Source organism: Phoca vitulina, unplaced genomic scaffold (assembly GCF_004348235.1).
Source record: "Phoca vitulina isolate PV1807 unplaced genomic scaffold, GSC_HSeal_1.0 scaffold32, whole genome shotgun sequence".
In the NCBI taxonomy this organism is placed as follows: Eukaryota; Metazoa; Chordata; class Mammalia; order Carnivora; family Phocidae; genus Phoca; species Phoca vitulina.
In genome coordinates, this window is record NW_022589735.1 from 1,660,824 (window position 1) to 1,674,292 (window position 13,469).

At 40.1% G+C, this 13,469-nt stretch overlaps 1 protein-coding gene across 2 annotated transcripts in view; it reads left to right on the forward strand.

Moving 5' to 3' along the window:
* Positions 1 to 13,469, forward strand: part of SIL1 (SIL1 nucleotide exchange factor) — a 208,087-nt gene that overhangs the window by 109,433 nt on the left and 85,185 nt on the right. For both annotated transcript variants that reach the window (XM_032425063.1, XM_032425062.1), the window contains one exon: positions 9,309 to 9,429. In XM_032425063.1, coding sequence (XP_032280954.1) covers positions 9,309 to 9,429 — 121 coding nt within the window. The remainder of the gene's footprint in view (positions 1 to 9,308; positions 9,430 to 13,469) is intronic.

Sequence of the window (13,469 nt, forward strand, 5' to 3'; positions counted from 1 at the left end):
AAACTTGGCTTAAAACCACAGTAATTTCTTTTTGTATAGTTCTATCTTAGAACTCCAGAAATCGTTCACATATGCTTGAGATGCCCCCCAAATAAACAGTTAAACCAACCAGCATGTGGAGGAGCAGGAACCACAAAATGGAGTACAGACACTAACAAATGAACTAAGCATTACACATTAATAGCAATCATACTACACGGGGGTAAGGAAGAAAAGAGCTAACCTAAGTGACTTTGTGAAAAGATATCTTGACTAGATACTGTGAAGTCAGAGACAAAAGAACTGCACGTAAATGCTGTAATCTAGTTGGGTAAATGTGTTTCTCATAGGGGCATGGGTTACCAATTTTGAAACTATATTCATGCTAGAATTGAACAATAAAAAATACATTGCAGATAATAAGAGCCAAGTTTCTCTCTGCTGGAGAAAGAAGTTACAAGTAAGGAAAGGGGAAAGACAAATGAACTCTGTGGTGTTAGATTGAAATCTGAGATAACAGTATAAACTTGTAGTTTTTAATAAATATAAAAATAGATACCGAAATAGAGATGATGTGTTTATGAGCATATATATAAATGTATACACATACATAAACTTCTTAGCTCTGTCTGACAGGGGCTAAGAGCCATGATACCCTAGTAGTAATGAGCATACCTAGCACCCAGATCGTGGTTTCTAAATACTATTCTTCAATAAAAGAAACTAAGACTCCTTGAGAAGTAGTTGATTCCAAGGCAAGGAAAGGAAAATACAACATGAACTTGTAACCTCTTACGGAAGCAGAAAGTAAGGAAATACTTGAAAAAAGAAAATGATGGGGGAAAGGAACTCGCTAAAAGGACACAAGAGCCAACCTGAAGGAATTCCTAATGGGCCAAGCTGCAACAACTGAGCAACAAAATCAATAATGGTAGTACTGAATTATAACTCATAGAAGAAAATAACCATGAGGCCGTATTTATTATTGAAGTAAATTATTAAATAGATGAAGGACTGAGAGTTCTTTGTAATGAAATTTCTTTTCTCTTTTTGTTTCTCTCTCTCTCTTTTCCTCTCTTTTTTGTACCAAATTTTCTTTATATTTTTTGAGAGGTGCATATGGAAATATTTAGAACTGACATTGTGATGTTTCCTTTTTGTGTGTTATGTTTCTGTCTGTAACATTTTATAGTACAAAAAGGTGAAGCAAATGTGACAAAAAAGTAACAGTTAAGTGATGTATGTATTCATTATGCCCTACTTCTTACTGTACTTGAAATTTCAATTAACATATTAGGAAGGAAGGAAGTAGAAAATTGCCATGAGACCGCCACCACAGTGGTAATTGTTGCAGAAGGATTCTCCTAATAGTGTGGTTTGAGGAGAAAAGGGATTTCTATAATCTCAAAGTATTTCCCTTGTAATTTTTTTTAACAATTCATTGGCTTTTGGTATATGCACAAAACTGTGCAACAGTTAGCACTAATTCCAGAACATTTTCATCAGCCTAGAAAGAAACTCCATCCCCATTAGTAGTCACATCCCATTCCTTCCTCCCCCTAGCTCTAGCACTGTCTAATTCCAGAACATTTTCATCAGCCCAGAAAGAAACCCCGTCCCCATTAGCAGTCACATCCCATTCCTTCCTCCCCCTAGCTCTTGACAACCACCGATGTACTGTGTCTTTTGATTTGCCTCTTCTGGAATTTCATTTAAAAGGAACCGTCTGATATGTGACTTTTTCTACCTGCCTTCTTTCACTGAGCATAATGTATCCAAGGTTCATCCATGTTGTATATGTCAGTATTTCATTTCTTTTAATGGTTGAATAATGTTCCACCATATGTATATACCACTTTTTCTTCATTTATCAGTTGATGGACATTAGGGTTATTTCCACATTTTAGCTATTATAAATAATGCTACAGTAGGCATTCATGTACACGTTTTTGGTGAACATATGTTTTAAAATTTTCTTGGGTATACACCTAGGTGTGGAGTTGCTGGGTTCATATGGTAACTCTTACTTTAAATTGTTGAGAAGTTGCCAAGCTATTCTTCTCAGTTTGGTAGTCTGCTCTGATTTTTGTTTACTACAGTAGAAAAAGCTCAGTAGGTACTACTTTTATTAGTTGATCAAGTCCGATATCACCAGTCATAAGACATATTAACACCACAACCTTTGCGATATGATGCACTGAGAAGAACACTACATCATTTTCTTGGTGCTTCTGTCAAAGATGCATGACCTCATTTTAATCATGAGAAGACACCAGACAGTCTTGAAAAACTGATCAGTATTCCTTGATGATGTCAGGATCATGAAAGACAAGGGAAGGTTGAGGGATTCTTGCAGACTACAGGAGACTAGGGAGAAGTAACAACCAAAGGCCATATGGGATCCTGGAACAAAAAAGGACATGGTGGAAATACTGGTAAGGCTTGAAAAAGGATCTTTTATAGTTTGGTTAGCATTATTGTTAATTTCCCAGTTGTGATGATTATCTATGACTATGTTACTATGTTAAGGTAATGCTATTAACATTGGGAAAGGCTGTGTGAGCAATATATGGAAACTGTATTATTTTTGCAGTTTTTGTGTAAGTTTAAAGGTAGTTCAGAGTAAAAAGTTATAAAAGAAATCCAGTCTTTTATTCTTGCTCATGTGTCTGTAGATCAGCTAGACCTGGTTGACCATGGCTAGGCTCAGCTGGGCTTAGCTTCAGTCTGCAGTTGGGGTCCACATTTGCTCCATGGGTCTCATCCTCCTCAGACCAGAATGCTAGCGAACATTTCTGATGGTGATGGTAGAATTCCAAAAGATGGGCAAAACGCACAAGCACATTTCAAATCACTGTGGCACATTTGCTGACATCCCACTGGCCGAAGCGTGTCATAAGTCAAGTCCAGAGTCAAGGGGTAGGAAAGTACTCCACTATGGTAGGAGGGGCTGTAAGGTCACCTGACAAAGGGTGTGGATACAGGCTAAGGGGAAGACAATTGGTGACAATAATGCAATCCACCACAGATTTTCCCCCTTGGAAAAGCAGGAGTTGTTATGTGGGTCTTGGACTGTGATTAGAGTCAGTGACAGATTCCCAGTGGGAGTCAAAATTCAAGTATGATATGGCCTTACTTAATTTGGACAGTTTTTCTTCTTGTCAGAGACGGTTTTTTCAGGCCATGATTTGTCCCCAGAGAGCCAGTGGTAGGGACATAGACACGGTAGGCTTTGCAGACCTGTTGGAGGGGCCTTTTTGGATCCCTATCATATTTTCTGCCTTCCCCCTTGCCCTCCACCTTTCAATCCCTGACTCTTGACCTGGATATAACTTGTGACTTTTTGCATGCACTCTGCTCTTTGAGCGTCCTGGTCCCTTCGTAGAGGCCCTAGAAGGATGCAGGTCAGTTTGCACACTAAATTGGCCTTCTTCCCAGGGGGGCGGAAACATTTAAAAGATTCTGTTTTCTGCTGCCTCTGCCTCTGCCATTGCTGGTTTTGTGTATCTTGAATGAGCGTAACCTGTATTTTAGGTTAATGCTATTGTGGTTGCTCTTGCCCCCTGTGGTGGCTTATGTGAAGGGAGTAATTTTGGAATTTTCCCCAAATAAAATAAATTGATTCACATAAGATTCTAGTCTGTTCCTTGGCCACTTTGGCACAGTATAACCTGTTATGTTTTGAAACTATTAGTCACATACTTTTTTTCACCTTGTCCATTTCTAATTTTGATCAAAAATCTGAAAATTCAAAATGCTACTGTTGTTTGTATTACTATTACTAGTTTACTACAAAAGAAACTATTAACATGACTAATTGTTATGAATCCTCTTGAGCTAGTGGAAATCCTTGTTGGCCTTTCCACACACCTCTAGATGACCTAGGATTTTCTCTTTTTCATTTTTAATTTTTACTCAGCAAATAATTATTGAGGATTTATTGTGTACTAGACCATGGGATAGGCCCTGGGGCTAAAGTGGTGACCATTTCTTTTTACCAGATGAATTAAAAAACTAAACTGTAACCACTGATTGTGGTAACTGCTGTAAAGGAAAGGTCCACGATGCTGCGAAAGACTGGAGCTGGGTCTGGTGTGGAGAAATAGAGGATACCACTGAGTGGAAGTAACTGTTAGCTGGGATTGGAAAGATGAGATAGGGAGGCTGGGGTTGGAAAGAGCATTCTGGGCAAAGCGAACAGCAAGTGGAATGGCCCCATGGTAGGAGTAAGCAAGCTTCTCTCATGGAATGGGAAAAGGAGAATGGGGAGTGGACAAGGCTGAAGAGGCAGGCAGGGGCTAGACACTAATGGGCCTCACTGACCGCCGTGAGGACTTTCATCTTTACTCTGAGAGAAGTCGGAAGCCCTGAGAGAAGTCGGAAGTCAGATTTGTATTTTGAAAAAACAAAACAAAACTGTTCTTTGTAAACAACAGTTGGACCAGGAGCTAAGAGTAGATTAGAGAGGCCAGCTGGAAGGCTATGGCACTGTCCAGAAGAGACATGGTGATGGTTTGGACAAGAGCAGTGGTGAGGAAGACAGAATGAATTCAAGAGACATTATAGCAGGAAAAATCACTATGTTTTAGAGATGCATTGGGCATGGGGGATGGTGAGGTAAAGGGAATATCAAGGATGACCTGCTTATTAGCCTTTAGTCCAGGAAGGTACTCGGTTGTTTTGTTAGTTTGGGATCTCCCCAGGTGAAACAACCTCTTGCCGTCATACATTCAGGGATTAATGCTGAAGAAGTTACCTCTTGCCCTATGATCCTAGGAAAAGCAAAGAAGTTGCTAGTTCCTTGCCACCAATTGGCCTCATCTTGTCCTCAGCTGCCTCCATAGCCTTTCCACTTCTCCCTGCTTCTTTTGTTCCTGGCCTCCTGAATGTCGCCTGTCAGTTTGTGTGTCTGAGTCTTTGCACACACAGCTCTATTTTGGATTCCCTATTTTCCCAGTCTGGGTCTCACTTTTTGCCTTATTTGACCCCCAGAGTCAGGAACCCCTTCAGGAAGCCTCCCCAGAGAAAGGTTTCCCCACTCTACTTTGGACATATATATTTTTTTAACCTTGAAGCATTTTGGTTGCTTTTGAGGTTAGAAGGAGATGGTTATGCACATATACTCATGTACTTAAGTTCCCATTAATTTTTTTAGCCAAAGATACAGAAACTCCCTATTGAAGTGGGGCAGCAGGAACAGAACAGCTTGTCTTGGCATGCTGTTTCCCTGGCTCCTTAGTTCTCTGGTGGAGACACAGTGGTCAGTGGAATTTGGAGTTCACTGTGGTTCTCTCAGAATTGAGAAAACTTGAATTCTTGCTACACCATTACCTTTTAATACTTAGGGTTTACCTGATCAAGTTCTGAGAGAACTCGCGCTGTATGCTTCCCTTAAAGGAATTTTTTAAATATTGTCATCCTTTTTTGATCCTTGAATCAAATTCAGCATCAGCAAGGCCATGCCATCCTTTGGCAGGAGAAAGCACAGAGCAGCATTTCTTCTAGATTTCTAGTATCTTGAACCCTTTCCCTAAAATTTTCTATCCCTGTGGCAGTTAACATTTCTCTTTGTATTCTTAGAACCTACCACAGTGGCTGGTATATAGTAGTTGCTTGGTAAATGATAACCGCATGAATGAATGAGTAAGTGTAACATTCTGCTTGTAGTATGTGATCTTGCACACTTGCTTTTTAACCAATGTTTTTTAAAATTTTTGTTTCCAGTATAATTAACGTACGGTGTTATATTAGTTTCAGGTGTATGATATAATGACTGAACATATATATTAGTACTCATCATGATTAAGTATACTCTTGATCCCCTTCCCCTGTTTTGCCTACCTCCCCACCAACCTCCCCTCTAGTAACTGTGAGTGTGTTGTCTATATTTAAGAGTCTGTTTTTTGAGGGCGCCTGGGTGGCTCAGTCGTTAAGCGTCTACCTTCAGCTCATGTCATGATCCCAGGGTCCTGGGATCGAGCCCCGCATTGGGCTCCCTGCTCTGCGGGAAGCCTGCATCTCCCTCTCCCACTCCCCCTGCTTGTGTTCCCTCTCTCGCTGTGTCTCTCTCTGTCAAGTAAATAAATAAAATCTTAAAAAAAAAAAAAAAAAAGTCTGTTTTTTTGTCTCTCTTTTGTTTGTTTTGTTTCTTAAATACCACATATGAGTGAAATCGTATGGTATTTGCCTTTCTCTGATTGACTTATTTCACTTAGCATTATGTCCTCTAGATTCATGTTGTTGCAAATGGCAAGATGTCATTCTTCTCTATCTATATCTGAGTAATATTCCATTTTACATACATATACCACATCTTCCTTATCCATTTATCCCTTGATGGACACTTGGGTTAGGTCCATATCTTGGCTATTGTAAATAATGCTGCAGTAAACATGAGGGTGCATATATCTTTTCAAATTAGTGTTTTTGTGTTGTGTGAATACCCAATAGTGCAATTACTGGATCATATGGTAATTCTATTTTTAATTTTTGAGGAACTTCCATACTGTTTTCTACTGGTGCTGTGGCTGCACCAGTTTGCCTTCCCACCACCAGTGCACAGTTTTCTGCCCATTTTTCAAATGGATTATTTGGGGGTTTTTTGGTGTTGAGTACCTCTTATCAGATATATCACTTGCAATATCGTCTTCCGTTCAGTAGGCTATCATCTTGTTTTGTTGTTTCTTTTGGTATGGAGAAGGTTTTTATTTCGATCTAATCCCAATAGTTTACTTTTGTTTTTGTTTCCCTTGCCTTAGGAGACATGTCTAGAAAAATGTTCCTACAGCCAATGTCAAAGAAATTATTGCCTGTGCTCTCCTCTAGGATTTTTATGGTTTCGGGTCTCATATTTAGGTTCTTAATTTATTTTAGGTTTATTTTTGTGCATAGTGTAAGAAGGTGGTCCAGTTTTCCCAACACCATTTGTTGAAGAGACTGTTTTTTTGCCACTGTATATTTTTGCCTCCTTTGTCGTACATTACTTGCCCATACAATTGTGGGTTTATCTCTGGACTCTATTCCATTAATCTGTGTGTCCATTTTGTGCCAGTACCATACTGTTTTGATTACTACAGCTTTATAGAATATCTTGAAATCTAGTATTGTTATACTTCTAGTTTACTACTTCTTTTTCAAAATTGCTTTGGCTATTCAGGGTCTTTGTGGTTCCACACAAATTTTAGGATTATTTGTTCTACCTCTCTGAAAAATGCTTTTGGTGTTTTGTTAGGGATTGCATTAAATGTGTAGATTGCTTTGAGTAGTGTGGACATTGTAACAATATTTGTTCTTCTAATCCATGAGCATGGAATATCTTTCCATTTGTTTATGTCTTCTTCACTATCTGTCTATTTATTTGTCTGTCTGTCTGTCAGAGGGGGAGAGAGAGAGAGCACAAACAGGGGGAGCGGTAGGCAGAGGGAGAAGCAGGTTCCCCGCTGAGCAGGGAGCCTGTCGTGGGACTTGATCCCAGGACCCTGGAATCATGACCTGAGCCAAAAGCAGATGCTTAACCAACTGAGCCACCCAGGCTTCCCTTTTTCGACATCTTTCATCAGTGTTCTATAGTTTTCAGAGTACAAGTCTTTCATCTCTTTGTTTAGTTATATTCTTTTTTTTTTTTTTTTTAAAGATTTTATTTATTTATTTGAGAGAGAGAGAGCACATGAGAGGGGGGAGGGTCAGAGGGAGAAGCAGACTCCCTGCCGAGCAGGGAGCCCGATGCGGGACTCGATCCCGCGACTCCAGGATCATGACCTGAGCCGAAGGCAGTCGCTTAACCAACTGAGCCACCCAGGCGCCCCTGTTTAGTTATATTCTTAAGTATCTTATTATTTTCAGTACAATTATAAATGAGATTGTTTTCTTAATTTCTCTTTCTGCTACTTCATTATTAGTGTATAGAAATGCATCAGATTTCTGTATATTGATTTTGTATCCTGTGACGTGACTAAATTCATTTATCAGGTCTAGTAGTTTTTTAGTGTGGTCTTAAGGTTTTCTACATACAGTATCCTGTCATCTGCAAATAGTGGAAGTTTTACTTCTTCCTTACTGATTTCTTCTTGTCTGATTGCTGTGGCTGGAATTTCCAGTACTATGTTGAATAAAAGTGGCAAGAGTGGATGTTCTTGTCTTGTTTCTGATCTTAGGGGAAAGTTTTTTCCCATTGAGGATGATGTTAACTGTGGGTTTTTCATAGATGGCCTTTATTATGTTAAGGTATGTTTCCTTTAAACCTGGTTTGTTGAGAGTTTTTATCTCAACATGGATGTTGTACTTTGCCATATACTTTTTATGCATCTCTTGAAATGAGCATATGGTTTTTATGCTTTCTGTTGTTCATGTGACCTATCACATTGATGGATATGCAAATATTGAACCACCTTGCATCTCAGGAGTAAATCCCACTTGATCATGTTGAATGATTTTCTTAATGTATTGTTGGATTTGGTTCGCTAATATTTTGTGGAGAATCTTTGCATCTGTGTTTATCAGAGATACTGGCCTGTAGTTCTTTTTTTGTAGTGTCTTTACCTGCTTTTTATTTATCTTTGAGTAATGTGTACAATGTGTATGAATAGCCCATCCATTCACATTACTTGTTTTTTCAGCTAGTGGATGGACCCTTCTGAGATGGGTGGGCATAGCTTTTTAGTTTCTATTGATTCCATTCCCTGCCTCCTTGGCTTGCTCTATCCTCTTACCTTCCAATCACACTCTGGTCTAGGGGCTTGGGAAATAATATAGGAGATATAGTCCCTGGCTCATCAAGGAGAGAGCCTCATAGAAGGAGCCTGATGATGAATAGATGAGGGTGGTGAGGTCTAAGCTTGCTGGAATGGCAAGCTCTCTGGGGTTTTCTGGGACTGTCAAGGGGAGAGGCAAGAAGAGTGTCATGAAGGATGCAGTGATGTAGCCATGTCCTTAAGGGTGAGTAGATACTTACCATTCACTGCACGTTTACAGAAAGGCTTATTATAGCTCAGTTTAAAGAAAACAGAATAGCTTAAAGATGCAGGTTCTAACTGGAGTTATTGGTCTCTCGATTGAAGTACAGATGTCCTTGCCCATCTGCCTCATTCCCTTAATTTGATATGTATTAGCAAAAGGAGAAAATATGTGTGAGAGGTGTGTGTGTGTGTGTGTGTGTGTGTGTGTGTGTGTGTGTGTGTCTTAGAGAGATGGATGGATTCAGGTAATGGAACACAGCAGAGTCTGGTCTTCATGAGTTAATAAATCCTGTTGGCTTGTTAGCCAACCATTCCATTGGAGTGTCCCTTCAAGGACTGTCTACCTCATGAGCCCTCTTTCTTCTTGGCTTTTAGGGCAGGCTGTCCCTGCTGGATCCCATGTGCGGCTGAATCTCCAGAGTGGGGCAAGAGAAGTGAAACTTCAAGAAGAGGACAAGTTCCGAAGTAATTTGAAAGGGTTGAAAAAAGGCAGAAGGTACAGTGACAACCCTAGGGACCGGGAGGTTGACAACATTGATTTTGTAATACTGAAAGTAACGACAGTGTGATGTTTGTTACCCAAATTCATGTGGCTTTTTAAAAATATTGAAATTTAGTAGTCTAGAATTTGTGATAAATCTGTCAGGGTTTTGTGGAAGTTTACTTGTAGAATCTTTGGAAAGAAATAGTTTACAAAGCAAATTGATACTTTAGGAAAGGCTGTAGGGGGAATGCTTAACCTGCTTTAAAAATGAAGCTATTTTTCCCAGTACTTTAAGAGCACCCATTTGAATCCCAACAATTAATGTGCTGATTACAGATGAGTCATCTATTCATTAAAACAGGCCTGTTAGGCCTTCTGCTTTGCAGTAATACTTCCTTGGTGAACAATAAAATTGCATTTTAAAGTCTTTAATTCAGACTAACTTTTCCTCTTGTTAGTCCATATTAAACAGGCTTTCTTGCAGGATAAAAGTTCTCCAATGGTAAGAGATTGCTTTATTTTTTAATAACCAGTTTAGAGTATTTGATTTTGGACAATTTGTCTCTATTTTTCTGTTCTTTGCCTTGAATTAGTAAGTATTATTTGCAAGTTCTTTTTTATGTGAGGGAGGAGGAGGCATGGGGTTTGCAGGGGCTGCTGGAATTGGGCAATTTGAAAGGTCATAAATACCAATCATGAGGTTTCTAACACAAGGACCAGCAAATTATGGCCTGTGGGCCATACTGGGACTGCTACTTATTTTTGTACAGCCCACAGCTAAGTTGTTTCTTACATTTTTTAACGGTTGGAAAAAAGCAAAAGAATGATATTTCATGGCTTTTAGAGATTTCACTGTCCATAAATAAAGTTTTATTGGAACACAGTTATGCTCATTCGTTTATGTATGGTCTGTGGCCACTTTCCTGTTACCTGGCAGAGTTGAGTAGTTGGGACGATTGCCATAAGGCCCATAAAACCTGAAATATTATGTGGTCATACCAAAGAGTTTGATGCCCATGTTCTAAATACATGCAAGTATTGGCAATCAATAATGGATTGAGCAGGGTTAATGTTACTCAGTCCTTGAATTTTCGTTATTTCGACAGTATTCTGCGGTTAGATAAGAGCCAGAAAGGGAGCATAGAGACCCAATTCTTACCTGAGTCATTTCTTTGATGTACTCAACAAAAGGTTATTCAGCCTGTCCATATGTACCTTCAGTCCTGTAGCACCCACAACCCCACAGAGCAGCCTGCTCAGATGTGGGTAGTTTTTAGTGTTAGAAAATTTGATTGTATATGATGAAAAGATAAGGAGATATTTGTCCTCCACACAGTCACTCCAAACTGGGGAGGATCTTTATCTTCCCCATCTCTCTTGATAGGCTTATACCTGGAGGCCATATGATGATTCATTTCTCACAGTCATTGAAGAAAGAATAAAATTTCATTGTTGTAACCCCTGCCAAGCTCCCTCCATCGCTAGCACACATATTATGCACACATATATCAGTGTCTCAGAGTATGTCAGGAGGTCTTTTATCACCTCTGTGCCAAGTCTTATTTTCTAAATAAAAAGGCTATTTTATTCTTGATTTAAGAATATTGAATTAGGAGCTTGATTAATTTGGAATTTGTTGATTTTACTACTGTGGAAAGTTCTTTTTCCAGGACCTGACCGTAGATCTTCAGTAAGATTGCTGAATGCTTTATTGGTTGCTCTTATCTTTTTAGAATAGAAATCAGAGTTATTTGTGTGGTCTGTAATAGGCACACCATAAGAGAGAGATACCTGTTCTATTTCTACCTCTTTTCTCCTTCGGAATGTTTCTGAGGGTTCTGGTCTGGAATGGCTTCCGGGGTATACTGGACATATCCTCTTCCTTCTCAGCATTTATTAGTAGTGGCAAACCTGTCTGGACAGCAACCCAAAGGCATGGACAAGGTGGTGTGGGTTTCACTGCTGTGAGCTCAGTAAATCTCTGCCTGCCTTCGATGGTGACTTCTTCCTTCTGCTGTGGACCTCATCTCAGCCTCCTCCAATTCCACTTAAAAGTGTCTTCCTGGCTCTTCAGTAGTACCAGAATGGGAACAGAGGCCAAAGGTCAGGGCTCATTTCCACAATTGTTACAGTATTTTGATTATCTGCTTATTCTGTTTTGGGGTACAAGACAGACAAGACCCACATCTTTCCATCAGATTGTCAAAGAGGTTGGTGATCACAGAGTTAAGAACCACTGGCTAAGGAGAGACGGGGACGGTCCATTTAGCCTAATCCATGGCAGCCTGTCCACCAGTTCTGCTGGATACGGGACTGGCCACACTGCTAACTAGAGCTGTAATGACTCTGGGCTATAAAACCTGGGATAAGACATCTGACTCTGACTTGTTTCAGAGGCCTCTCCTGGCACTGCCTTCAGTGTATATTTGGTTCCTAGCAGCAGGGCTTTCTCTTGCTATTTACGTCTTAGGCATTGTCATCTCCACTGTTTTTAGTCCATATTCCTGTCAACATCCCAACATTGTATCTGTCTTTTTTACCCTGGAACAACCATCTTCTTTGAATCACCCGCTTTTGTTCAGAGGGATGAGGGACAGTGTACATCCAGGTTTTCCCATCTTGAGCATTTAACATGGTACAGTACAGCATTGTGGTTAAGGGAGTGGGCCAAAGACCAGGCCATTTCCTTGCTCCATTCATTCATTTCACAAAAGACCTATTGAGTGCCTATGTGCCACACATTAGAGGTACAGTAGTAAACAAAACAGGATGTCAGCATTAGAGAGGCTGGCCGGCAGAAAAACAGAAAAATAAAAATGCAAGTGAAGTAATTACAGATAGTGGTAGTATGTAGGGAAGAAATAAGCAAGGTAATCAGTCCCTAGGGAAGGCCACTTTATTTTTTTTTTTTTTTTTAAGATTTTTTATTTATTTATTTGAGAGAGAGTGAGAGAGAGAGAGAGCACAAGACGGGGGAGCAGGAGAGGGAGAAGCAGACTCCCCGCTGAGCAGGGAGCCCGATGTGGGACTCGGTCCCGGGACTCCGGGATCATGACCTGAGCCGAAGGCAGTCGCCCAACCAACTGAGCCACCCAGGCGCCCGGAAGGCCACTTTAAATAGGATGGTTTGGAAGACCTCATTAAGATGGTATTTGAACTGAGACCTGAAGAATGACTGGGATTTAGTCATGCAAGGAGTTAATTTTACAGGGTTAAGGTTAGAGCATCTCAGGCAGAGGGAAAAAGAAGAGTCTCCAGCTTTGTCAAGGAAGAGACTTCATCAAGTTTGGGAAACAGGAAAATGACCAGGATGACTAGAGAGTAGGAGAAGGAAGAAGAGTAATAGATGATTTTGGAGAGTGGCCTTATGAGGGGCCAGATCATGTGGAGTTTGGAGGTGCGTGTTGAGTGGTCTTCATTTAAGTAGAACTGTAATGGAAAGCCAGTGGAGGATTTGGGGTGGGAGAGTAGTTTAATATGATGTAGTTTAACAAAGTCAGTCTAGTTGCTGTGTGTATGGAGAGTAGATTGAGGATGGACAAAAGAAGCACAGAGAGACAATTAGGGTGTCATTTCAGTAGATCAAGTAAGACATAATGGTGGCTTAGTCTAGTGTGTCATGATGGAGAGTGGTTGGGTGTGGAGATTTAATTTGGAGGTAGTGCCAACAGGACTTGCTTATGATAGATTTAGGGGTTGAAGGAAGGTGGTGGGGGAGGTATTTGAGATAAAGCCTCATTTTGGGATTTAACACAACTAGGTTCTTAGAAGTACCATTTATTGAAATGGAAAAGATTGAGAAAGGAACAGATTGATGGGGAGAAACATCAAGACTTATGTTTTAGATGTAGTAAGTTTGAGGTGCCTGATGAACATCTGAGATCTATGATATATATCAGGTAGTTGTACCACAGTCTGGCTCGTACTCAGGGGAGAGGATTGGTTAAAGATGTAAATTTGGACATCATTGCCTGACATACTTTATTTAGTTTTAAAGATTTTATTTTTTTGAGAGTACCAGCGGCGGTGTGGGGGAGGGGCAGAGGGAGAGG